This window comes from Chaetodon auriga, chromosome 12, assembly GCF_051107435.1.
Source record: "Chaetodon auriga isolate fChaAug3 chromosome 12, fChaAug3.hap1, whole genome shotgun sequence".
Classification (NCBI taxonomy): Eukaryota; Metazoa; Chordata; class Actinopteri; order Chaetodontiformes; family Chaetodontidae; genus Chaetodon; species Chaetodon auriga.
In genome coordinates, this window is record NC_135085.1 from 14,958,706 (window position 1) to 14,986,596 (window position 27,891).

At 44.4% G+C, this 27,891-nt stretch overlaps 2 protein-coding genes across 3 annotated transcripts in view; both read right to left on the minus strand.

Moving 5' to 3' along the window:
• On the minus strand, positions 1 to 25,226 carry bcl2b (BCL2 apoptosis regulator b). Of its 2 annotated transcripts, XR_013077885.1 has the most exons (3): positions 23,363 to 25,226; positions 1,672 to 2,715; positions 1 to 1,427 (listed from the first exon to the last, which is right to left on the minus strand). XR_013077885.1 is itself a non-coding variant. In XM_076745533.1 (2 exons), the coding sequence occupies exons 1-2, from the start codon at positions 23,909 to 23,911 to the stop codon at positions 2,578 to 2,580; spliced, it is 687 nt and encodes a 228-aa protein (XP_076601648.1). In that variant the 5' UTR covers positions 23,912 to 25,226; the 3' UTR covers positions 1 to 2,577. The 2 variants fall into 2 exon arrangements, 1 of the variants encoding a protein (XP_076601648.1); XM_076745533.1 differs by having other exon boundaries at positions 1 to 2,715.
• kdsr (3-ketodihydrosphingosine reductase) overlaps positions 25,105 to 27,891 on the minus strand; it is a 5,937-nt gene continuing 3,150 nt past the window's right edge. Inside the window, exon 10 of the mRNA XM_076745531.1 lies at positions 25,105 to 27,812. Coding sequence (XP_076601646.1) covers positions 27,693 to 27,812 — 120 coding nt within the window. The 3' untranslated portion in view covers positions 25,105 to 27,692. The remainder of the gene's footprint in view (positions 27,813 to 27,891) is intronic.

Here is a 27,891-nt window from a genome sequence, read left to right on the forward strand (position 1 = left end):
TGCTTGAGAAATCTGGTTTATTAGGAACAATATGATCCCGCTAGCTTATTGTGGATATAGCAGTAAACAACAGAAACACAATTCACTTTTTTTTTTTTAAGTGCTACAGGTTTGTGATTATAGACATAAAACAGTACAGCAACCATAGTGCCTACATTCATATATATATGCACAGAGAATATAAAAAGTTACAGTATATTGCTGTTGAACTGTTCCTGCTCATAAATCACCCTCTGTTTGTCTCTTACATACACATCACTAGGAATGTCACACACTGTGAGCTGTTGTAGTGAGAATGGGGTGGTTTATAGTGATAACTGAGACAAGGTTTAACTCCGGCAGGCCAACATTTTTACAGATATACAGATAAGCACTGAGTTATCGTAGGAGCACAAAGTTGACAAAAGTTAAGCTGATATAGTACAGTAACACTAGACAAACCCTCCACAGAGAGATCAGAAAACCTCACCGAAGACTCGGAGACGTGAGGCGACACGTATTCTCGTTAAGCTACTCTTTTTCTTCTTTTTTTTTCTTTTTTAAATTAAAGATTAATACAAGTTAACTTTGGTTTCCAGCTCTCTAGAACTATACTGTAAATCTGTGGCAGTTTAAGCTGTAAGTAAAAGTTAAATCGACAGTATAGCAGCCTTAAGCCAATATTAATACGACACAGAAATTCACTTTTTTAAACATTTTTCTTGTTATAATAGCAGCCAGGAAAAAAAAAATGTAGTTACAGTGTGATTCCATAGAATAGAAAAAGGTGAAAAATAAAAAAAAATTTAAAAAAAATCAAAGTACTGTTAAAAAATCTGTGATCTGGTACCTCTCAATAAATAGAAAATGCAACTCCTTTGCTGTTATTTGTTATCTTCTACCCTATTCTGTTATAAATATGCTTACACACTGTGAATGCTTGCTGTGTGAAGATCTTTCATCCATGCAACAAAGAAGTTGAAGATTTTTAATGACACACGAAAGGGAAAAAAAAAAAATCACTTTTCCATAACTGACTTGCTAAGTACGGTGTACAACAAAAAAAATATTCTGGAGCCTGTGAGCATTTCCAAACTTTTCTATCAGACTGTAACACAAGACAGACGTCAATAAAACAGGCTGAAAGGAACAAATCAATGACTGAATGCATCTGCACAGCGGAGAGAAGGGACATCTCAGGTTCCAGCACCCGGGACACACTGGCTTTAGTCCTAAACTGAAACCCTGCTGCCGTGGTATTCCACTCAGTCATCTGCGGCCGGGCGAGGTTTTCTCGGTCCACGTCAACAAGCGTCTTTGTCAGAGTGGATTCTAGCATTACCGAGACGCCGTGGGGCCTCGGCAGCGCATGCTGACAGGGTCAGCTGTGAAACCTGGGTGAGCCCATGCAATCTGACCACAAATGGACTGAGCTAAGAGTAGGAAAGCTGCAACAGAGGTAGAAAATAGAAAAGAAGTGTTAGCTGTTAGAATCGCTCGGTGCTAATCTGAGGATGCTTTTAAAGGGGGAGGAATTTTTAGCAGAGGAGCCGCCTCGTTAACGTCGCTTTGCTTGAGGAATGCACGCTTAAACATCTCATCCATCCCTTCTTAAGATGCAAAATGCAATGTTTGTTGTATTTCTACCCCACTCTTTTGTGCTGTGCTCAACGTTTTTCTCAGTATATTCACCTGCTCGTGACATTTCACGCTACTTTCTGACGTTTTTAACTCCATGGAAAATCCTGTTGTCTTTTTCTGCGGTAAAACTGCACAATTTGGGGGTCGGAGTGCTGCAGAAGCCAAAACTGGCGTACAAATTGCAATCGAGGAGCTTTCGAAACCTCTGCAAAAGAAAGATCAGCAGAGATCAGTCTCCCACTGGCCCTTCCTCCACTTGTTAAAGGCCAGGGAGCGTATAATGGTGCAGTGTTCAGAGTTCACTGGAGCTGTCTGAGGAGTGAAAGCAGTACACACACAACTCGCTGGTTGTAGCAAGCTGTTTCCATTATACATTCTGAGCAGCTGTTCTGTGGAGGAAGTCCTTTGAAGGAGGGCTGCAGGGGGGGTAACTGGAGTACACAGTTCAAACGGGGTTCTTCACCCTAACAAGCAGGGGCGGGGCTGCGGCCACTTCCTCTCCGGCGTGGGGCATCATTGTCCCTGCACCCCCATCATCAAGGCCTCCAAATAGAGGTCCCGCATGAGCTCTGACACATGCAACGTCTACACTAACACTCAACATTCATGCTATAACTAGTACAGAAGCAGGCAGAACAACAAAACTCCTCCTTTCTCCTCAGTTGTGCTCAGCTTAGTGCGATTACATCTAAGCTGCCTCTTCTCAAGACGTCCTTTGCTGCGTATGGGCTCTTCATCTGGTTGCTTCAGTTTTGTTTTGATTTGTGTCTGTTTTGACGTGGAGGGGCGAGGAAGAGGGAATTTTCTTGAGAGAGGGCTTTGAAGAGAGCCAGCTTCAGAGGAGTCTGAAGGTTGTCTCTGAGGGGTCAGGGGCGTATTTAAAAGGAAAAAGAAGAGGCACAAGGAGAGGGAGAAGAAGGAGGATGAGAAAGTCACGCCGGTAGAAAGAGGGCTTGTTCACTTCTGTGTAAGGTATGCGCCGATGGTGAGGCTCGCTGCCCCGAGCGCAGCCATACCGAAGACCGTCTTAATGGAGGGCCAGGAGCAACTGAAGACTGAGTCCCTCTGTCTGTCATACAGCTCCACAAAGGCATCCTGGGAGAAAGACAGGAAGAGACAGACAGACAGTTAATTGGGCTGTCAAAGGATATGTGTTTACCTATGTGTGTGTTCTTGCGTCAGTCAGTTATCTGATGGGCGGAGTCCAAAGAAAACACCAAACTGGATAAGGCTGACATTTGATTTGCTCCAACTGAAGATGTAAATCTTTAAAAGCAGGTCACGAATATATAACTGTATTTATAAAAAAAAAAAAAAAAAAAAGCCTAAAACAGCTGGGCACTGCAGTATTTGACAAACATTACTCAAGCAGAAGACAACAGTGCGTTTGTTGGGGACTATTTTCAGTTGTGGATTAAGACACATTTAGTGCTCTAATGACATTTACAGCAGCAGGACTCAAAATAAAGTGCGGTGCCTGCACAAATTGTATTGAAGGAACAACAATCCCTTGGCCACTGCCACTAAATATGGGTGGAAATAGAGTGTTATTACACCCATTCTGCAAGCAGATCCATTAATGGTGATAGACTCTCACACCCTCCCACGCGCAACCTCAGACGCCCTTCATGCAGAGAGACAAAACACACCCAGAAACACACTAAACAAACATGGGAATCACCAAAAAGAGCCCATTCGGAACAGCATGTCAACAAATTTTTGTGGTGTTTTGTTTTTTTTTCCGCATGTGGACAAGTGCTGCAGCGCTCCAGCATAAATATATGAATGCTGCTCAGAGGAGGCTCTGCTCTCTGCTGCTGATAGGAGATTTTAAAGCAGCCGTTACAAACTGAGAATGTGTGAGTGTGTGTAAGATCTGTGGAGAAAATACCACGGCTGTGTGTCTTTATACAAGGAAATACAGACATCTGCTCATAGGCAGTGACAGCAGGAACAGCTGGACAGGAAGTCATGGTGCTAAGCTCCTTGCTCTCCCACACACACACACACACACACACACACACACACACACACACACACACACACACACACACACACAAGTAGATTGTGTTGAACCCAACTAGAACAGAGTGTAGAGAGGATACGTGTATCAACAGTTTCCTATTGAATATCAACTCTTTTGTTATGAAGTAACCATGTTATTAGCAGTGTTTTGAAGCTGTACATTTGAGCTCCTTTGATGCCTTTGTTTTTCGATGTAACTTGACCTATCTGTGAACAATGGCGAATTGTTAAGTTTAATTCACCACAACATTACTGTGTCAGTTCCCATGGGAATCTATTATCATTCTATTTCAATCTGTCTTGATTCAACTCAATTTAACTACAGTAATTGTGTTTTGTGTGATTTCTAACCGGAATACACGTGTTTTATTCGACCTTGATCTAGTGGAAGCAAAACTGGGTCATTATGCTCTTTTTCACAAGTGTCACATTTTAATATACAGTTTCCTTTCATCAAATAAAAAGCCCACACAGGACTAAAAAAAGGAGACATTCATTCTGAAGTGCTGTGGGGAGACAAAAGTATTTCCTGTTTCCCTCTCCTCCCTTTCCGTCCTCTCACATTCCTGAGGCTGGGGGCCCGTCGGTGTCACAGAGGAGGAAGGATCAGCAGTTTCTTCCCACTTTAGGCCCTCTGGTGTCAAAACACACTGCGCTCTTAAATCAGCCGGCAATATCTTTAACCGCATGGCATTTCCTTTGTTGCAGCCGAGCGTTTTTAATTATCCAGGGCTAAAACAAGACGGAGAGTCTACGGTCATGCTAGCAGCTCTGTGAGACTGAACTCATCACACACAGCTGTGCTTGGAGCTAAATGCTAATGTCAGCATGCTAACATGCTCACGGTGGCAATGTTAACATCTAGGCAGGTTTAATGTTTACCATTTTTTCTACTGTAGTTTAGCATTTTAGCATGCTAATAAGTGCAGATTAGCGCTGAACACAAGGTACAGCTGAGGCTGATGGGAAAGTCATTAGTTTTGCAGGATCGCCAATATCTGAATTAAATTTCATGGTAGTTCCTCTAATTGTTCCGGAGATACTTTTACTCAAAACCACAAACCGTCATGGTGGCATTAGACGAAAAGTCAGGGGATCATCACTTTTGCTACATACACTCATTGCTGCATGTGCCAGAAAAATATCTAGTTTGTCAAATGTATGCCAAAAATACCAGGATGTCCTACTGCATCCGGTCACATTTTGTAGTATGCAAGCCGGCTTTTAGCTATTCTGACCCACAATCTGACCCAATCAATTCTCCGGTCAGTGCTGTTGACCAAGGCAGTGGCTCAGAGCTGGAGATGGCCCCTGGGTGCCACACAGTAGCTGCCCACTGCTCCTCGGGAATGAGTTAAATACAGAGAACAAATTTCAGCCACCGACAGCAGGGTTCATACAAAGGATGATGAATGTCTGAACAAAATTTCATCCTTTAGTTTTTGAGACATTTCAATCTGGACTAAAGTGGCGGGCTGATCAGCACTGCCATCCTTAAACACATGCTGCTAGCATGGCTAAAAATGGAGAGCAGAATGTCACAAAGCTTTACTATAGAGGAGACCGAACAAGCCCTGTCTTTCAGTGATGATACACCCCCCTCCTCCTCTCCAGGATTCAGGTATTAATTAGAGACCAAGCTCTTCAGACAAACCTCCAGCTGAGAGGAATGTATTAGTTGGCAAAAACAATGCCTCCATCTTTTTTTTTTTCCACCTACTCCAGGAAAATAACAGTTTGCTGAGGCAACAAGACAAACCAGCCACTGGGTCCAGTAGCAGACGCATGTGACTGACAGCTCGCAAGGCTTGACAAAATGGCAAACTCATGATGCGCGTCCTCAATATGTCCCAGACAGTCGGCATAGATTATCATCTATTTAAGTCTGAAACAAAAGCGGGCCAATTACTGTAAGAGGTTCGTAAGAGCGCTGATGGATGTTTAAAAGAATCCCACAAGGGCATGGACGGTAATAACTCCAGAGTGACCCAGGGGAGAGCTGGGAAGCAGAGACAGACGGGGGGGTGGGGGGGGGGTGTCAGGTGGATATCATGAGACTGAGGCATGCTCCACTTCAGCTCCGGGAACTTTTCACCCACACGTTAGCAAGCAGTGCTGCTGCAACCATGTGAGCGGTGTGAAAAACAAACCTTGGTACTTTCTATTTTTCCCTTTGTCTCCCTCTTCACTCCTGCTGCATTGACTGTCATTATGAAGACCTGAGCCTTTGAAGAAAATAATAATAAGCAGCTGGTAAAGGAGGACACAGAAGGTTGACAGGGACAGGAAAGGACAAAACATCTGCATTCATCACATCAACAAAAGACTCTATAATCCTCAAAAACTCATCTCACTGCCCTGCAGCAAACCATCTGCCATCCACAGCAGGTGTGCATCTGGGAAATAAAGTCCAGGCTGCAGTTCTCTACAGTATTAATTTTTTGGATCAATGGCTTTTTAAAGGTCACAGCCGTCCTACAGAAGGCAAGAATCCAATGGGAAAATGCCTAGCCAGGTTTACACACTCCCTTTGCCTCATTTTCGGTTGCACACAGTGAATCCCTCAGAGAGACAAAGTAAAGGAGTCCGACTGAACAGCGAGGACTTGAGAGGATCCCATACTCAGCCATGGGGTGGCAACTTGCTGCCCTGAGTGTCATGGTTACCCAGACTGGAAGCTTCACACATGATTTGCTTTTCCCACCAGCGGGAGAGAGACTGTCCTCGACCTCTGATTTGTTTTTCACATGATTTAGACCTCTGGGTTTTGCTCAGTCTTTCTCATGGACACAAAGAGATGTTACACTGTCGTCTTCCTCGGATGGCCATACGCTGTCTTCAGGGAAACAGGAAATACCAAACATTTGCCGTTCCTTTGGGTATCCCCCTGCTATTGGGAATGATCCCTCGACTTGTGTGGAAGATAATGAGTCATCTTGTGCGCTTGGCTGGCTCAGCTAAAACCCCAAGCAGCACTTTGCCAAAACAGAAAAATGATTAGGCAGTCATCTCTGTTTTGGGACGTTTCTGTGGGTAATTGCGGGCAGACTGAGGCTGAGAGAAAGGGATGTGGGTTAAAGTTCAACTTGTAATTAAAGTGCCTGTTGTGGCTTCGCTGCTATATTCACCTCTGAACCGAGCCTCCCCCCACGCTCTGTTTATTTCCTAAGCATTCACATGGTAACATACTTATAATATTGCATACGCTGCTGCTGCTGCCCCTCTTTGATTTTCTAATGAGCTTCTTGCAGATTTCTCCACAGCTAATTAAAGTCAAACAAAACTCTCATTTCAGGAACTGAGAGGGGGGTAATGGGGGATAAAAAAAAATTGCAAGGATGGCATTAACGTCCTTTGCAATTGATCTGTTTCGAGTGCATGCACAGATATAAAAAAAAAAGAAGCAAAAAAACAAACCACCCCTCTCCAGACACAGTAAGTGACAGGACAGCGAGCTCTCGTTTGGCAAGAAGGTCACATTCGATCAGGTCTCTGGAGTGTCATCCATCGACTTGCCTGGCAAAAATGAGATGACGGAGGAGTTTGTTGCAATACTCATTACCCAGTGAATCCCCCTGTGTCAGCAGCGCCAAACAGCTTGGAGGGCACTGAGCCCTTCACCACACTGTGACAATACTGCAATACTTAGAAACAGCAGCCTCGCAGCCAAGTGAAGACAAACTGGGTGGAAAGCTGCACAAATCTGGCAAATACACCCAAATCTTAGTGGCTCAGACAAACAAAACAGTAATGCCTGTTTAAATGTCTGAGAGGCATCCTTGGTTTAAAACATACACTCAAAGCTCAAACAATTAGTCTGTTAGATTAGCTGATCAACAGAAACAAACAGTTTTGCAACAGGACTGGTTCGACATTTTGGGACATTTGCTCATTCGTTTACTGGCAGAGAGTTAGATGTGAAGTTTGATATCACTCTGGTCAGAATGGTAAATACGAAGCTGTACAAAGGTAGCACAATCTTACATCTGACTAATTAATATCTGATATCTTGTTTGTTTGTCAGGCTAACAAACAAGCTCCAGGTCATAGTGCAGAAAGAATCCAGCACATAAACTCCTGTAAATGACTAATTGTCTTTTTTCCACCTTGTTTTTTGTTCAGATTCAACAAAATAGATAGAAAACAAAGCATATAGGGGTATTTCCAAGAAAAGAAAAAAAAGAATAATGAAAAAACTATTTATTCCGCTGAAATAATATTCTCTATTTCCAGCTTCTTTCTCCCTTTAACATCTCTTTGATGGAATATCCTCAAGTTCGGACCTTTGGTTGGGTAAAACAAGTCATTTTAGGATGTCAACTTGGGCTCTGGGACCTTGAAATGCACACGTTTTAATATTGTCTAACATTACATAGACCAAACCGTTAATCAAGAAAATAGTCAGTAGATCAATCAATAATGAAAATAATAATTAAAAGCAGTCCTTATTCAATGCATAATAACTAAGTATTTTTAAGTCGGAGCACAGAGAGCCATGAAACTGCTTCGGAGGCATCAAACCGCCTCTGAAAACCCCACAGGAGAGATGAACAATTGTTCAAACATGAACCCCATCTTAACAGGTAAAACCAAGGAGAACCATTTCAAACTGAAACACATCAGCTCCTTTTAAATAATCCTTTATATTCACCCAGGGAATTAGCAGCCTTTTAAATGGCCAGACAAGATGGTAGCTATGGAGTAACGTCAGTCTGTCTGATTAGGAGGGAACAGAAGTCTGGACTTGAATCAAAAGAAACGGGAAACCTTTTTAATTTGCTTTCGCTTTGGGTGTCATTGAGGGCTCAGGTTTCTGACTTGGCAGTGCACTTTCATTGGACTCCGCTGTACAGGCAGAAACAGACTTGACGTTGGATGCTACCCTAAAGGCTCATAAATATTCAAATTTGCGTCAGCAGCGGCAGCAGCAGCAGCATTTGTGTGTTTACAAAACAGCACGCTCTCCCGTGGGAGTGAGCCCGCTCTACTGGAACATGAAACGTGATCGCCAGTAAATCACCCACACTCCTCATGACACTCCGCATTTTCTTTTTTTTTCCCTTCTTTTTTTTATTGTCTCCATTTTTCACAGTCTGAACTGCCAGATAAATGAGGACTGTTACTTTACACATGAGACTGTGGTTTCTTTGGAGATGAATAGCGCTTCACTTGGAGGCAGGCGGAGGAGGAGAACCACTGGAGTTAAACCATCCAATTTGTGCAGCAGCATTGAGATTATTTTATTTTATTTTTTTTTGGAGAGCACAAACAGATTTTGATTAGACAAACATTTATGATCTATTTACTTCACCTTGACTGAGTAGCTATATGATCCTCGCAGGCCGTTTGTTCTTGTTGAGCTCATTGATTCGTATTGAAGAGCTTTGATCCCACATGAAATGAAGCACTGCGTGACCTTGCAGGCTCACAGAGGTGAGGGCGAGAGGATGGACGCAGGCCGTGTTTGCTCTCCTTTCACTTACTCTCCACCTGCACTCCTGGTTTATCGGCTTACTGAAGCTCAGGGTGTATCATTTACAATCAGTCACTTCTGCATGCAGAGGAGACATCAAAGGGAAGGGAGAGCCGCGGAGAGAGAATCCTTTTCTCTCACAGTGAATCAAACGGCTCAGTCAATATGTTTCTTTCTCTCTTTAAAAAAAAAAGGCAGGCCTGTGATTTTGACCTTGAAACCTTTATCAACCTCAACAATTGATCTAGAACCCTTCGTGGCAGCCAAAACTTGGCACAATGGTTTCCTAAAATAGATACAATGCAACTGAAAGGGGATGTCTGTCTCATCTGAGGATATCTGCACTGAGCCTATGAGGCCCTCAGCGGAGGAGGAAGTGACAATACTGAACCGGACAGAGGCAGCAAGACTGTTGTGCTGCTATAAATATAAAGAGGCTTCAAGCGAGCTCCTTGTTCAGAGCTGCCGAGTCCAATAAAACAACTCTCATCACCGCTGCACAGCCCATTTAAAAGGCCACCGATGACGCGCAAGAGCAGGAGGACAGAATGGAAAAGGGCCGCTGAGTCATCATCCACACTTGTGGAGGCTGGTGTGTTTGGAGTGCATTAAAGCTGGCTTGAGTGGCTTTCCAGTGAAGACAGGATGTCTACCACTTGGCTGTCTAATAGCTCCGAGCTCTCTCCAAGGAAGCCTTGCATAGTACGTCCACTGTTCCAGCGACGTGCTTGTGGTTTCCTTAAAACATGCATGGCAAAGCCCAAAAATATGCTTTTTTTGAGATAATCGTGTGACACTCTTGGGTTGTTTTGTTCACATTTTGCACTCAGGAATGCAGGGACACTTGTATAAAGAACCACTCGGTCACTTGAAGCAGTGACTGTGGCATTTAAAGCACACACAAGCTGAAAAGGCGATGCCATGTTTCTCATTCACTCTGCAGTTTGGGTTAATGGTTAAACACCGAGGTAAAGCGTTAACATTTCAGGCTGCTCTATCAGCTTCAAATCAGCTTTGAATTGCTTCGTGCAGGAACCAGAGCACCTCTTACTTTGGCAAAACAAGGGAGCGTGGGAGCCCCCCCCCCCCACATAGGCGAGCCGCTTCGCCTGATTGGCTCAGATAGAAACCTCTGATAGAGACCGTGGGAACCAGCAGATTCCCAGGTGGCCTGTTGCTTCTCCTGTGACAAACGGAGCCCATGGGAGAGGCTTGTTTCCTGTCACAGGGGCGGCACGCTGCTTCAAGCCTGAAAAGTCATATCCACTGACCCCTTAAGACCTCAAGACCACACAACCACCATCTCGAATGCAGTGGAGCAGAAAATAGACCGACTGATCTGAGCCAAAATCGACTACTGTATACGGCATAATGAATGGGATGTGTGGGAACGCCATCTGTAGCATGCTCGACGTGCAGAGCATGTGGTGGCTCATTGTTCTGAAGCTGCATTCAGCATTTTTTTTTTTTGTGCTTGCGACAAGGTGTTTTTGTCTCAAGCCCTGACATAACAGGATGACACAACCTGATGTTCAAAAAGGGTCTTTTCACAGAAGCAGTGATTGGGGAAGTCTTTGTAAAAGATCTTGACAGTTCACTTAGTGTTAAGTCACTTCCTGTGCCAGATGCTGCGGGGATGACATCACTGTCTGGTTTGAGACTATGGCTTCTCTGTGGTAGAGCCAAGTATGGTTAAATCACAGACTGTGTGGGTAACTAGGGAAAGACTAGAGGCAAGCCAAACATGTAGTCATACTAATACCGTGGAGAAAGGGAGGGGGAGCAGCAGCGGAGAGCTATAGTTGGTTAGACACTGTAACTAAGAGATCTGTATTTGTTTTGAGCCATTAACTGAATCCTAAATCCTTGCTCCGAGTCTAAGAAAAAGCAAACTGGAACAAGATGGCAGGTTTTATGATCACAAAAAAGCGGCAACGTTGTGATTTTTCCTTTGATGAAATCCCAAGTTTCCCCTGTTATTTAAGAAGCAGTGCCAAACAAATCGAGTGTAATCTCTTCTAATAGAGAATTAAACATGTCAGCGAAGGAGAAAGTATTAGAACATCAAAGCCAGATGCGAGGTGCCTCTCCCAGTCTCCTCTTTCATACGAGCCGTGTCTTCTAAAGTCGCCCGCTAAATGAAAGCTTGTCAGTTTTGGCAACAAGATATTGGAGCGCTTTACGTGATTGGAGCACATGCAGGCCAGGTTTCAGGTTCAGCAGTGTTCCCCGTGAGCCCATGTAAATGAGAGAGGCCACAGTCTGGGACAGGGCACGCTGTGAGCAGAGCAGAGCAGATCCAGGATCTCAGATGTCCGATAATGCCGGAGAAAACAATAATCTGGTTGAGGTGCAGCTCCCTCAGGAACATCTTTGAAGTGGGGAGAAGAGGAGCCGAACCACAATGAAAATTTTCCACACAGTCAAAGTGAAGACATCTACTGCCAGTGGTGGAAAGTAACTACGCACATTTACTCAAGTATGATACTTAAGTACAGTTTAAAGGAACTTGTACTTTGTGTATTTCTAGTCTATACTTCCACTTCAATTTTAAGGGAAATACTATACTTTTGACTCCTCTACATTAATCTGTTATGTGTTACTTTTCAGTTGATATTTTATCTAAAAATCACATGATAAGCTTCCAAAATACGATTTTCACAGATTAACTTTAGTGGCTTGTGATCCCTTAAATAAAAGCAGTGTCTAATTGGGATGTCCTCGGGGCCTTGTAATGCAGTATTCTTACAGCGTTGTGCTGGTACTGTTAACTTCCGTAAAGAGTACTTCTTCCACCTCTGTCTACTGTCTACCCTGTTTGCATCAGGGAATTGAAAAAAGAAGGCTGGAAGACGAAGCTGAATACGGGAAGGAAAGCAGCTTTCTCACAGGCTGAGCGCTGACATTGTGAAATGCATGACAAAACTTCTCTATCCTGCATGGAGCATGAGGTCATTTTCAAACAGTGGGGGGAAGGGGAAGCAATAATTATTCTTACACAATTTAACTTCCTGCTGAGAAATCGAAGCATACAGTACATCCGCAGCCTATAAGATGCCGACTTGTCAGCTGTGTTTAAAGCAATCCCAGAATGAACTCCGGGCTGAGAAAACTTTTTTTTCCCCCTCCCTTCTTTCTCTTCACAGGCTGAGAGAGTACTGGGGAAAAGTTCAATAACCTCTCTCAGGCAACCAGCTGATTTTCATCCAGGGGGAGAGGAATGAGAGGAATGCATTGATGTGTGGAAACAAACAACTGCACTGTGTGTGCCCGAGAGGCCTGATATGAGAAGGAATGAACCTTAAGATAACCAAGCAAGGAACACAGGTCCACCACACACTTGCATTATGTAACATAATAACCACATTTAAATCCTTTTCAGATGGAGATTAATGTAATTAAAGCCTAATCAAGCAGCTAAAATCCGGGGCGGACACCACGTCTGTTCCCGGTGCTTCATCCTTTCTTTGGTCTGAACTCCATGAGACTCACAGAGACCTTGGAGAGAGCTATGCTGAGCAGCATGCTTTAAAAACGGCCGATTGTTTGAACTATCTGGAGCAGGTTGACTCACTCGGAGCTCTGTGACCTTCCCTGTCTGTGTGCAGAGACCAAAGGGAAACAAGCACAGCCTACCTGATGAATGATAATAACTTGCCTATTGTGACACTGAAGGTCTGGCCTGAAAATGTGCGGAAAGCTAATAAGGCACATGTCAGTTTCATAATGGAGGAGGTTTTTTTTGTTGTCTTTTGGCATTTTCTCTCTGGAGTAATCCATAGAAAATGTCATTAGTGGCATTTAGCGACTGCCTGCTGTGAGTCGCGTAGCCTCGATGCTGCTGTGAATATCAGAATACGCTGCCTCAAACTTTTAATCATCCAGAAAAAGCATGCATGCGTACTGTATATTGAGATGTGACTGTTTTTCATTTTCATGTTGTGCTTTGTAATGCCGTGTGGACGTTTCACGAGTGCATTCCTCTGCTTTCAAAGTCAGCAGATGGATCAGCTGAGAATCAGATGATTGTTGAGTCAGATGACTTTAACAGGCAACTTTATCCGAGTTTGCTCTATAAATTTCTATGGAGTGAGCTAATCTACTCCTGCTGCTCCAACTCTCTACCGACAGCATGAACTCCAATCAAGGCCATTTGCTTTGGTCTTTAAACCCCGATGGCCTGATCATGCCTTGCCAACCACCCATAAGCTTTTTTTTCCAGCAATTACCCCGGCAGTCTCGACCTGGTTGCAGCCCATGTGGCAGTGAGGGGGACTGGACAGCCTGTTTCTGGCTTTATAAGCCTCCTCTGCTTGCTTGGCCTTCCATCTCTCCTCCTTCTAAACCCTGTTAGCCTCACCTCCTGATCAAAGACACCTTGTGAAGTCCGGTCATTTCATCCAGGAATATTTTTTAACCCCCTGTCCTCCTGGAGTGCAGGACTCACATTAATTCAACTCTGGAAACATTGAAGGTCGAGGGGTCTGAGCGCCTGTCGTGATAGACTGGGCGGTATCAGAAAATGAGTTCACAAAGCGAGCTGATAATTCAGCACGTTCACAATCAAAGATCTTTTTTTTTCTTCTTTACAATGGTACAGTGAAATTCTGTTGATTAAACCAGAGAAAATACATACACTCTTTCTCTTTCTTCTTGCTCTTTTTTACAGCCTTTTCTCCATAAAATGGGAAAGATAAATGAAGCCTTTTATAGGTCAATTTGCAGAGTTAATTAAACTTCTGGTGGTTAAATTTGCCAACATGAGAGTCGTCTAGACATGTCACAGTTAACCCTCCTCAATAAAGTAAAATGGCGCCTGACATAACTGGATCCAGGCATCTTAAAAAATTTGCTCTGACATAAGTCACAAGCTGATTGCACCCTGAGAACATACGCCGGGAAAACAGGCATAACTGTATTGTCAAAAAATACCAAAAATGCTAAACAAAATACTAAGAAGAAGAAGAAGAATCGCTGTCAGTTCTCCTGTTTTCAACTCTCCCCGTTTCTTTGAAGTATCTGTCATTATTTGAAGTTGTAATGACAGCCAAACAACCAATTAAAGGCAGCATACCTTCAGAGTCAACCCAGTGAAATTGATGTAATATAACACCGTAGCAGCACCGGGTACGCCCCTGCCGGCGAGATATTCCTGTCAGAAGCAGCATGCAGTAGAAGTCCTCTGAAAACAGCAGGGGTTATCTGTGACAGTGACAAAATGTCTGCGCACTGCAGCATGCTGACAGAATTTGGTTGGAGGTTTCAGAGGACAGGATGGCGAGGAGTTACATGAACGCTGCCCTGAGACAATATGTAGCAGCAGCAACCTTCCCTCTGCAAAGCTTTTATCTTCCAAACATTGGGGGTGTGTCGTTTTTTTGCACTTCAAACCTAATCAGTCGCCATCAAAGGTGACTGCCAACAGGGTGGTGCTGTCTTAGCAGGAGCCAGAGCACACACACGCTAACCTGCACCAGTTGAAAGCCGTCAGCATTGAAGTGCTAAAACATCTTGCCGTGGTCTTTCCACAGAGACGCTCTTTCCTGCAGCATGAATTTCGATAAACAGCCTTCATATACGACCTGACATTTACCGCCACGGTTTGGCTGCGTTAATTGAGTCTTTGCTCTGAGATACCGACACAAACCATCGGAAATGCTCAATCAATACAACATAGTCAAAGTGATATCCAAGCAATGGCTGACCTCACTCAGAGTCCACTGAACAGATCAGATTTCCTGAGGGCTATTTGCTCTGCTGGCAAAAATCACATTGGGGAGGTGGGGGTCAGAGAATTATTTACCCCAGACCTCCATGGACAAGGCAGAGAAATCTATTTACCATTATCTGGCTGTTGTCATTTTTTGGGAGGGCATGTACTCAGCATTTCACAAAAGGGCCAATAATGGCATGCTGTTTGTTAATGGCCTGCGCTGTGGCTAGTTGCACCGGGAAATCCCAGTGGAGATGGTAGCTGTGTGTGTGTGTGTGTGTGTGTGTGTGTGTGTGTGTGTGTGTGTGTGTGTGTGTGTGTGTGTGAGGCTGAATGGCACGGCTAACAGGAAGCTAGGCACCCCGGGGCCATCTGCTCCCTGCCATGGCTCACATGTCACCCTGTGACAACACAGCATTATTGATTCACACTACCACATCCGCTTCTGTGTGTACACGCTGATGTGCCGCAGTGTATGTGTGTATGCAGATGCGTGTGAGTGTGTACACAGCCATTTTGTGGAAAGCAAATAACTGATTTGCACCAGTACATCCGCTTCTGTGTTTGCCTGCTTGTGTATGTATATGATCTCTGTTAACCTTAAAGGGTCAGTTCACCCAAATCACAAAAACATATTTTCTCCTGGTGGTATCTCGTCGTGCAGATTGTTCTATGTTTGTAGGCTTTGCAGCTGCAGCAGTCCACATAAACTGGGAAAGGTGTCGCTGATGAGTATTGAACAGAGAATGATTGCCTGACCCTGCCGTTCTCTCAACTCTAAGGGACATTTTAGCATCCTTTAGCTCATTGTTTTGGTTTCACAACCTGCAATTTTATTGTTTTGGTATCTTTTTCTGCCCAGCAGACAAAGTTAGTGACTGGCTGGAGATCACAGTGGAGCATTTAGCAGCTACAGAGACAGATATTTCCCTCAGGTGTTGGTGGAGACCAAAACCAGAGTAAATATTGAACTTAAACTGATCAAGTTTAAGCTGAATTAAAATGACTGCAAATGGCGCTCCCCGTCTGCTAAATGTGTAAATAGGTGACATAATAATATGTCAATGCTGTTGACATAGTAAGGTGACAAGGTAAGCACTGTTTTACAGTCTTCTGCCACAAGCCCAACACAATGGAGGTGAATGAAGATATATTCATCAGCAGCATCAAAAGAAAACTCAACACCAATGTTTCTTCCCATAGACAATGTCACAGCGACTCTGGAGGTTTATATTGTGACTATTTATTTGGCAGGAAACAGTTCCCAGAGAAAACCGTCAACCATGAGGGGTAAGCAGGAAATCTTGTTTATGTGATTTGGGTTATCCTATGCATGCAACAGGCTGCTTCTTTGTGAACAAGAAAATCATTTAGGAGATACTCCCAGCTGCATTCCAAACAGCAGTCGCTGTTGTTGCTCTCGAAAATTAATTGAGAATATCAAATCTCTTTTAAAACCCTTTTGGGGGTTTGTCCCAAAAATATCTACAGTAGCGAGACAATGGGAGGAACCGTTTAACCTTGCCCTATATTGATATGCTGCGCAGCTCACAAGGGTGTGCCCAGTGGCAAAGTCAACTAGTGTCTCAGTGGGCTTCTCATTATCCAGCTCCCACCATGACAGGAAAGGTGGAAAACTCCTTTCATCTGCCGTCTCAAATGGTTCATTAGGACATTTTTTCATGCAGATTGGCAGCGGGTTTGTGATGTGAAAGCGATGATAGCACGGAAGCAAACAGGGCAGGGATTCATGTGTAACATGACAATTAAAGGACCACACGGGAGCAGCGATGGCAACACTTCTATATTTAGAGGCCTCTCACGTGTCCCTGCATTTTTCAGGAATCTGGAACGTTACCTGACACTAAAAGCCAGGTCTCAGGGTATTAGTGTGTTGTTAGTGGGTAGGATTGGACATGTGGATGTGTGTAAATGAGTGCATGTTGATGGTGGCGGGTAAGAGACAGACAGAGGGAGAAAGGATGAGAAAAAAAAAAAAGACGGGAAAGAGAGGAGGTAATCTCTCGACTGGAGCGCAGACAGCCTTTGGGGTTCTACTTGAGGGATATCCATTTAGTGTCCGAGTTTATCTGCTCCATATATTATTCATCAGTGTGTGTTCTGACTGGGATGGTAGTGCTTTTAAACAGCTCAGGCACGTGTCCCTCAGGAAGCAGGAAAACAGCAGGCTGAGGTGATTACTGATTTGAACAAAATAATAAAAAGGAAACACAATCATATGGCTGAATTCACAAACACCAATCTGTAGGCTCACATGGCTCCAGAGGCCCACATGTGAGCGACAAAATAAACAAACAAAAACCACGAGCACGTCAGCAACCGAACAGCCTACAGTGGTTCCTGAATGCAGCGCGCTCAGCTGACACGACCGTCCAGCGCCAAAATTGCCCACACCCCTCACCGGCCACTCAGGAAAGAAACACCCAGGTCGTCTCCATTATTTATTTACAGTCGCTGTTCCCCAGCAGACGTTCCTCCGGCTCTCCTGAGGAAGCCCAGAAATAAGCACACAGGACGGGGTGGAGGGTCTTTGGGGAGAGGTGAAGTTGTGGAAATAGACACAGCACTCACAAAGGACCAGAGTCATGTTCTAGACACAGTAACAGAACTGAGTTTCTGTGCAAACCGAGTGATTTCCAGTCACAACAAAGGTGCACATAACTGGTGTGTTCCTGAAATGCTTGGCATGTGGAATGGTAAAGAAACACGCGTGATGCCAAGCTGAAAAGAGATCAAACTGAATGTCTGACCTTACGTTCTAATCAGCCGTGCGATAAAAACCCTTTGTGTGGGTGAATTTCGCTTTACAGAGACGGTGCTACTCCGTGTTCATGATGCCAGCCTTTTCTATAATTAGGATTGACAGCGTGTCTACAGCTTGAGAATCGACTTGATTTTATTGTCAGAAAATAAAAGAACTGCAGTTCAAATTTGGAATAAATAGCTAAATTATTCATTGCAGCTGCAGCAAAACCTTATGTTTGTAGTTCTATGCCGTAATGCAAGGCAGCACTTGCTCTTGCTGTGAGAAAATGTAGTTGATTATAGTGAAAATGGCCAGAAAAAGGTCTAAAATCCACCGTTTTTTCTTTTATGAACACTGTCATGGAAACACAGAACAATTAACCACTATTTTCACTTTGGATACAAGTGAACGCAGGCTAAAAACTGACCAAACTAGTCTCTTTATTGTCAGTCACACGGCACCAGCTAACCTTTAAGGTGTTACTGGATCTGCTTTCCAAAGTATTTCCACACACAGGACTGAATATTTGGAACAAAGGTCTTTGTGCTTTGAGCATCTCAGAGACCCAGATAGCAGCGAGACTAGAGATCTCTCCAGGCCTGTTCCTGAAAGAAAGTATTCATGTCAGACTGATTCAGAGAGTTAGAGCCCAGAGCTGCCTGCGTCTGTAGGAAATGTTTCTGAGATTACAGTTGCTGGGCTGATGGGTGTAAACACAGTGGCAGATGGCGAGCGACCGCGGCCTGCGTAGCAAATGGGGTACAGTACAGGGGAAAATCTTGGCTGCTCCTCACCATACTGAGCTCTTTTGTGGTGTGCAGGCTCCATTACAGAGCCGAGCGTCCACATCAAGAGATAACACTGTTGTCACAATCTCCAAAACTCAGCCTTAAGTGCAGACATTTTTCGCTTCTCCAGCAGCGAAATTGTTTCGTTACTTCTCTGTTTTGGAATGACGAGCGGGAGGGAAAACCCCTAAATGCTATTTGCATGAGTAATCATTTAGTCCTCTGATTGCTGGAAACAAGAAAGCAGAGTTGGTCTTGCACACTAATTTCGTGGGGCCTGGCTGATAAACAACTACAAATTAGCAGATGAAAAGAGCGGCGTGCAGAGTGAAAAGAGAATCCATCCGTTCTAGCTCAGAACAGATGGATCAATCGGGACTTGTGGCGCTCATTACACCGTGAAAGCATGTGTCCTCAAACGGAGCTTTCCTTTCACAGTCAATACAGACTTCTTTTTGTTGGGAGGACAGTTCAAAGTAATTGGAAAGCGATGAACACTTCCTGAACGTCGCCACAGTTAGTATTGTGTTAGTATTCAGACTGAATTTGCATCTAGCGGACACAAATTGGATGTAAGTGAGATCTCATTTGGATTTTTTGTTCTTGCTGTCTTGTGAGGGGCTGCTTGTGTCCCCTTTGTGAGTGAGTTTGTTTGGGTTCCCCCCCCACACACACTCTGCTGATGTGTCACCTATATGGAGATTAATGACTTCCTCGTTGTCCCAGATCCACTCAGTCTCGACAAGGGAGGAGAAGGGCGCAGCCAGATGCCCGCAATAGCGCAGCAACACGCAGGTCCCACCCGTCGACGAGCAGATTGTGCTCAGGGAATCCCCCCACAGGATGGACCCAACCCAAGCCAACTTACATTGTGTTCTCCTTGCACACACACACACACACACACACACACACACACACACACACACACACACACACACACCTGTAACACACACAGAAATAGGCCACCTGGCTAGCAGCATTCCTCAGACACCCGATCCTGCTGTTTGAGACCTCAAAAATGGTTTTCATCAACTCCTTTCTCTGATCTACATGAAAAGACGACACACCTACAGTCATGCCATCTACTCCGTGAAGGCCCTTTCAGACACGACGACGGCACCACAGCACTCTGAAACCCACCGTTTCCTGATGCTCCGCACCATGAAGGCTTTCCCCTGCATCAAGCAAAGTTCAACCTAGTTCACCTTTAGGAGCAAGCTTGCAGACGGGCAGCTGTACAAAGCTAAATGCTAATCTCAGAATGCTAACATGCTCACAATGACAACGCTCACATGCTGCTGTTCAGCAGGCATGTGTACTATGTTTGGAATCTTAGCGTAAAGTCTTAACATGCTAACATGACTCATTAGCAGTAAACACAAGGTAAGCTGAGGTTGACTGGAATAACATGGACAGATTTTGACCTGATGATGGTGCAAGATGAATGTCTTGAGATCACCACACCAACCTCATGGTGGCACTACCAGTAAAGTAAGGACATTACCAAAGTATGATTAATCCTCTGCACGGTCCATCAATGCCTGTACAACATGTCATGGCACTTCATCCAGTTGTTGCTGAGATATTCAGTCTGGACCGAAGAAATTAATTTGTCAGCATCATTTCTGAGGCCGTTTCACAGTCGGCCTTCCAAAGTTGTGAAACCGCTGTTTTTCTCTTGCAGCACATTTTGGCATTTTGCTCGGTGCCGCCCCCTCAGCCAGTCAAATGTCTGAGGTCAAGCATGTAATTTCAGATGTCGGACGCCGTCTGCCACTTTGTTCAATCACTTGGTATTTACTGCCAGGGTGTGTAAATAAACACAGGTGCACCATGTGAGGGTGAGGCTGCAGCCTAAATGCAATCGTCCCCTGATGAGTGCAATTTCTGCCACCACAAAGGATGAATTCATACAGGTGGAGAAAACAGAGTGTTGAGGACAATGAAAGGACAGTGTTTTACATCCCGGGGTGTGGGAAGCAATCAGTGCAGAACGGGAGCCATTTTACCCTCAGCTGGGTTTTGCAAATACAGTAACTGCTTTGTTATTTCTAAAGAGCAGGTAGTTTTGTTTAACTAAAAGTATGTTTGAGTCACTGGTGAGGCCTAGACTCAACAAAGATTAGTGGGCACTCCTATTTTGGGCTCAAATTGTCTCAAAAACAACAGGAAACAGAGGGTGGCTGATGGAAAGCTGTTTCCACACCACTCTCACATGTCAAAACGTCAGTAATTGGTTGATTAGCCTCCACCTTTGTTTTAACGGTGGTGGAAAACACAAGACTCACCTCTTGCACACAATAACACAATGGACAGTGTAAATGACTGGAGAGACAACCTGTCTAAACACACATGTAACTATGTTTATTTCATGTCTTCACTGCTATCATCCACCCTTCACGCAGCCAAAAGCTCGTCAGAAAGCTGCAGTGATTGAAAAATAAAACATGGCTGAAAGTGAATGAACTGAAAGAAAAGTGACCCCCCAATATGGATGGAAACCCTCAGCGAAGTCCAAGATGAGCAGATAAAACATAAAACGTAGAACATTTGTGTCATCGCAATCCACTCAAAGCTTTCACACTGAAACAGATCGCCTGCAAGATTATACCCAAACAGTGGCAGCCATTGTCAGGACCGTAGCTACCATTGAGGACACTGAGGTCATGTCCTCGCATTTTCTGGAAATTTGTTCGGCTGGGTGCGTTGACATTCTGCAATTAAAAAAAAGTACATATGATGGGTATTTAAAGGGCTGATCCCAGTATTTTTAGGCTTGAGTATGTTTCAAGTGGACTACTCTGAAGCCAATTTAAAAAAAAAAAAAAAAAAAATTAATGAACAACAACAGAATGCATTCACCATTTCCAGAGCAGAACTCGATTCGTGGAGTGGGTGCACTGGAGGGGGGGGTCCTCATGATCTCAGTATCTCTAAGATCTTGGCTGAGACCACTCAAGGGGAAGTGTCTGATAAGAAATCTCAGCAACAGGGTGTGGATGCATAATTCAGGAAGAAATATGGACAAAATAAACTAACTTTTACTTCCTATTCACCTAAGAAACATTCCAGACCCTTCAGTATAAGTGGCCCTTTAGGTCTAAGAGCAGCTACAAGCAGCACGGGAAAACAAGCTTTTTGGCACATGGTGAATGGGACAAAGAGTTTTCTGTGTTTCAAGCGCTTGGCAACAATAAAAAAGGGGAAGTTTAATCTCACAAATGCAATCTAGAGCACAGGCAATGCTCTGTGTCTGCAGTGTCAGTTATTAAATGTCATAACCGTAATAAGTGAAACACAAACACACACACCTGGAAATTCCCCACCTGAAGGGCCTTCAAATAATCATATAAATCAACACCAGCGTTCAGTCTATACTGAGGCTCAAAACCATTCAAGGTATAAACTTCCATGAGCCAGTGTTTAATATTCTGCATTAAGTTCTTCAAGAGCCTAGTTTGAGCCAAAATCATTCAGCTAGGGCTTCCTAAGTGCTGGGAGCGGAAATCCACCAAAATGACCCAAAGTGGAAACATATGCTTTCAGATAATCCTGAATAATCCTTTGGATTAAAAGATTCTCCCTCTTTAAAGTGGACGCAGAGCAGCAGAGACACAGCCATCTCCGCCCAGCTGGAAAACACAGACTATGATGACCTACATTATTGTACAGTGGGCACAGGCTCCAGAGACCTCGAGCTGGCCCAGCCTGCGCCAGCTTCGAGGCACAGGTCTAAAAAAGCAGACAAAAGAGTTCCAACCTAGATGCACAGAGGACGGTATGTTAAACACAGTGGCTGTGGATTAGCGTTCTGTGTTCCTGGAGGGCCCTCCCTCTGTTGCCAGCCTTTGATATGTGGCACAACCTGCCACCTCCAGGGGCAAGGCAGACACAAGGGGAATGTTAAACGGTCCTTCCCTTTGAGATGAAATGTTCGATATGAATCATTGATGACCCCCCCCCCCCAATTCTGATACCTTCCAGCAAAGATAAGCCAGCAACACAAATGTTATGCTCTCATTAAGAGCACCTCTGCTAATTAGAGGCTAATTCATGGCAGATTGGTTTAATAGCTGTTGGGGAGCTCAGGAGAGAAGGCTGCTGTGCTCTTAAGTGGCTGCAGAAATGCAAAAATGGACATGATATTGCACTTTTTCTTCTAGATTCAACTCTCTGTTCACAGCTCTGTGAGTGCCGTTGCGTGTAGGCAGGTAAAGGCAGAGAGTAGATGCCTCTCCTCATTAGCACCTGAGGTTTATGTGTCACATAGATGTGCAGAGAACAGCCCTGATAGCTGTGCCCTGTCCAGCCATGCCCAGAGGCCTAAACACATTATTTCAATAGTTTTCTGTTTGCTGACATGTGTCTGGCCTCTTCTCTTCCCGCTACAACCTCAACCTAATGCATCACATCACACCATTGCAGCACTTTGTAGCATAAAGCTTTACATACAAGTAGATATTAAAATGTAATTTAGTTCTCTCTAGTGTGATGCATTAAATACTGTTCTTGTAAATTTAATTCCCACTGGAATATACAAGACTGTCCCCTCCCCTCCATGACAGCAGCGTGACCACCACTGGCTCTGCAGTTGACAGGGCGGCCTTTATTTAGAGCGTCGGGAGGTGTGACAAGAGCACGCTGTCTGATTGGTCAAGTAAGTTTAACAGCCACCATAAACATCCAATCAGAGCAGCTCATATGTGAGGCCGTCCATCTCGAGCGTTGGCGCTGTCGTGCGTAATGGGCGCATCTTGAGAATTTTTTTTTTTTTTTTAATTAATGATGAACTACAGCTGTGGTTTCGATATTATGTTCTATCCAATCGTATCTGAACCGACGTTTTGATCTTGATTAATCATATAACCATTAACTGAGCGTACTGATTGAAACCTCTTCAACCAGAGCAAAGGAGGACTTTTGCGCCCCCGTGGCACACAACTGCAAAGCGCTCGACTACACGGAATCAGACCTACCCATCCCCCGTTATCTTGTATCCAGCTGTTCAGAGGTCCGTTTAAATACTCCGTCATCCACTCCGCGATGTTGTCCACCTGCGGTTTCATCTCCTCCTTCGTCACGCACTCCACGCACACCGTGCCCCCGAACTCGAAGAAAGCGATAATCCGCCCCCAGTTCACTCCGTCCCGGAACAGTTCGTCTATCACCTCGGCGAATCTCCTCTGAGCCGTGGTGGAGGTCAGATACAGCTGCCGCGACATCTCCGTGAAGTCCGGCTGGTATAGTCTTTCAAGTTCATCTCCAGCCTCGCGCAGGACTCTGTGGATGGCGGCGTGCGGGTCCGACTGCGGGAGACGTTTGCAGAGGTGCGGGATGCTCTCGCTGTCAGGCCCGGTGCTGGCCTCACGGCACCGGCGGACCAAAGTCGGTGGAGGGGCAACTATTGACCCATTATTAGCAGCATCTTCATCCCGGACATCGTCAAATCCCCACACGTAGCCCTGTTTGGAGAGTTTATGGCAGATATACTTTTCCACAATGTTACGATTACACTCGTTCGCCATTCCGGTTTAATTTGGCACTTTGTATAGACAGAGCTTGCCCTAAATAAAATGCATTATGATCGAATTGTGCACTGTACGATGCACAGCACAGGGTTATCCAAAAGTCGATTAGATTTCAATATGAGCAATGCAGCGAGTAATCCCACACACGGAGCGAATGCTTCGTGAGTTAAAGAAAACCTCTTGATCGAAACTGCGTAAAACACCGTTTCAAAAGTCCAAAATGACTGAGTCCGTGTCAGCAGCAGTCTTCATTTCCCGAATCCTTGGAGGGACATTGGCGACCTTCTCTTTGCATAGAAATCCAATATGCGGAAGAGGTTGGAGTAGTGTTGGTCTATTCCTGTACACATCACCCAGACGTGGATGTGTTGCGAAAAAAAACATGAATGAGGGCCAAAGTTATACGCGCCCGAAGAGGCTTTAAACGCCGCCAACTATTTTAGCAGCGTTTACGCACAGCCAGGCGCGGGACTGTGAGCCAGACAAGGTCGGACTGAGTCCTCTTCCACGATTGCTCCTCACATCCTCTTCAGCAGCTCCCTGCTCACCGCCAGTTGGTCGCACTCTGCTGGTGAGGTATTTTCCTGACGTCAGCTACGCAAAGTAATTCCTTTGGCTGCGCTCGGAGACTCCAAGTGCACACGAAGAACTGCACTAAAATTCGCTAATAACCCCTATTTTCGTGATTGCTTGTTTAGACCATCAGTTTTAGGAGTGAAATCCAGACAAATGTAGCCGCGCTAGCCTTGAGATGCGCAAGGAGAGCTCTTCGAGGGTCCTGGTTAATTCATGAGGAGCACAGGAGCATCCCACTCTGCTGAGGGCTGCTTTGATGCGGTCCAGCCACCCCCTTGTGGATGGAGATCCAATCTTGCAGAACAAAACTGATGTATAGAATTTCCCTGTGTTCTTTGATTCTCTGTCTAGTCTGTATATATCCTACATTTCTTGTTTTTATCTGACGGGACAAAAATGGTGTCTCCTGCGAATCTGAGAGAGATGCTACTCTGGAAAGTTCCCTCACAGAAGATTAAAATCTCATCACCTCAAACAGAACGCTTGAATTCCCACAGCCCTCCCGCAGATATAGAAAGAAGCACATTACAGGAAGAAAATAGTTGTCACAAAGCATGCACGACATGTGAAAACACAATCATCCATCAACACCAAAAAGTAAAGGACTGTGGGAATTAGATTTTGTTGTTCTTCACAGGTATTTATTTAGTTTATCATGTAAGAAAATAAGACAAAGAAACACTCCACTTCTCACATTTTCTTTCAATGGCACACAAGGTGAAGGTGTTAAGTTTTTTGGCAGAAAAAAAAAAAATAATAAAAAAGCAGGAAAGAATGAAAGAATAGTGCATTATGACTTTCATGTTCAATACTTAAAAACTCATTAAGTATCCGATGATGACACCAGTAAATAGGGGAAACTAGCGTGACTGTTACAGAACTAATCTTGACTGTATGTTCACACATACTGTAAGCATAGGCTTCAATTGCATAGCTTAAAGGTTAAAACAAAAATTGAGAACAAAACTGCTTTTATATGGGCTACGTGTTCTATCAACTATGTGCTGCTACCTCAAGGTAAAAGAGAACTTTAGATGGTGATAAATGTACAATAATGAAAAGCTCTGAAGTGCTGGACAGTAAGCCTTTAACCAATATCAAATGAGAACATCATCCAACACGAGTCATCCATTCTCACTTTCATATCTCGGATTTCAGTAAGGCGTCTTTTTGTCATACAAAGACTGGAAATTGACAATATGCACGAAAAACAGCTGGCATTTCACACTGAAAAGTATCTAAGTATTAAATGAACTGGTAAACAACATGTGGGTTAGGCCACATTGTTCTGTGGACAGGTCCATTCTTATAGCATTAGCTTCATCAGTAGTCACGTCTTAAGGCTTAGAATGGGTCCTCACACTGCTCCACAGCTTTAACGAACTAACTCTAAGACCAACAGAGCAGCGTCATCGAAATGAATCTCAAATAAATGCATTGCATCTACAGAAATTGTCTTAACACATTTTGGCATTCAAATATTGGTGTATTTAAAAATAAGAGTCCTATGTTCTGATTTGTATGCTTTATATTAAAGTACATTCTCCCTGTTAGTGATGGACCAAAGGAAGACTTGCAAGAGTCAACGCTGTAACTTTCACCCTCTATATGCAAAGCATATAGAAAGAAACATGGTAAATACACGATTTTTCAAGGCTTGACAGAAATCAGGAGGGAATCAACATTAGGGGAGCTACAAAGTCCCAACTGTGCATGACAGCGTGACAGCAGAGGGGCAAGGATCTCACTTCCGTGCTAGTCCCTCTGCTATTTTGGCCTTTACGTAAAACAAATCTCTAGCGCCCTCACTAGACCAGCAGGGACATGACTCGAACCAGCAAGTCTTGCCCTGCCCTGCCTGGCACCACCCCAACAGATTACGGATCCCACTAGGGTCTCGACTGGGATGGCTGAGTATGTGCGCCGACACACAGAACTGCATGTAAAAATGATACGCTTCCTTTCACACATTTACTGGAAAAAAAAAGTGTATTCAACATGGCCAAGCTCACAGGTGAGAAGTGGAATTACCTGTGCTGGTCAGTCCCCCGCCCCCACAATGTTTTGATTCATGGCTTCAACCCACGGTACCTGCTTTCCTTTCTCAGCGAAATACGACGGGATTGTGAGAAAATAATTTGGTGTGGTTTTGTTTCCCGAGACAATATAATCTAATGGCTTATCTCTCCCCAGGGGTTGGCTCAGTCACAGCAAAAACAGATCACTGCACACACTCATTGCACACAGTTCACCCAAAAATCTTTGCCCCAACACTGCGTCTAACATTTTGGAATATTATTATTATCATCTGGAAATGTTTTTGCATTAGTAAAATTCACCAAACAGTCAAATACATCACACATTCTCTCTCTCTCTCTCGCTCTCTAATATGTAGTGCTGTATCACATCTTGGCTTGGTTCACACGCAGAGCACAAAAACAGAACATCCCACAGCATAAACAAAACGCTGAGGGTCACAGCTGGCTTCACACACAGAGGTTATTCAGTCAAACAGGAAGATGCTTTGCCTGCAAAGACTTCGAGAAGTAGTGAGGGAGGGCCTTATTTAGTGAAAACTGTAAAATGACGAGAGCCTAGTTTTGACATACATGGAACAATATGACAAAAGATGAGAGTTACCATTCTGGTTTTCACTATAGCCCCTGATAGGAAGGAACTTCAAGCCATATTTGGCACAACCAGTCAGACAGGCTATCTCTTGCTTTTCTTCTCTGTGAGAAAAAAAAAAAATACAGCACTGTGCAAGTGGAGGCAGGGAGGCCTGAAATCCGTAATGTCAGTGGCTTAAACAGGGTACCTACTTTAAAAGCAGGCTGTGGGATGTTTAGTCTGCCCTCATTCTCTGAAAGTAAGGCTGCTCCCGCAAAAAGAAGCAGGTGGACACATTAAACTGAAAAGTCACTGGAATGCTTTGAGAGGAAAACTCGAAATAACTAAAGTCTGTGGAGGTGTTACATCACTGGACAAGCAAGAGTAAACATCTTTCTTTCATCCCCATCTGTTAAGCTGATACCAGAAATTCACTCAAGGCTTGGCCTTTTCCCCCCACCTACGGTTGTGCACTAATACAGGCTGGAGGAGGGAAATGGAATGGGGGGGGGGGGGGGTGGAGGAGGAGGAGAGGGATGGGATGGCAGGTGCGGAGGAGGGGCACTGGGCTGTGAAGAAGGTAAGGCTGCTGTTACTCCCTCTTGTCGGCTGCTTTCGACTGCTCCCTCTGAATCATGCAGCGGCGGACAATGCTGTCAAAACTCCCCAGGTAGAAGAGGGCGATGGTCCGAAATAATCCCATGGTAACAATCTGTGCGGAGGATAAATTGAGGTTGGAATAATGCCACTAGTTTGGTCAATGTTACAATATGGTGTCAATGTATGTGGCT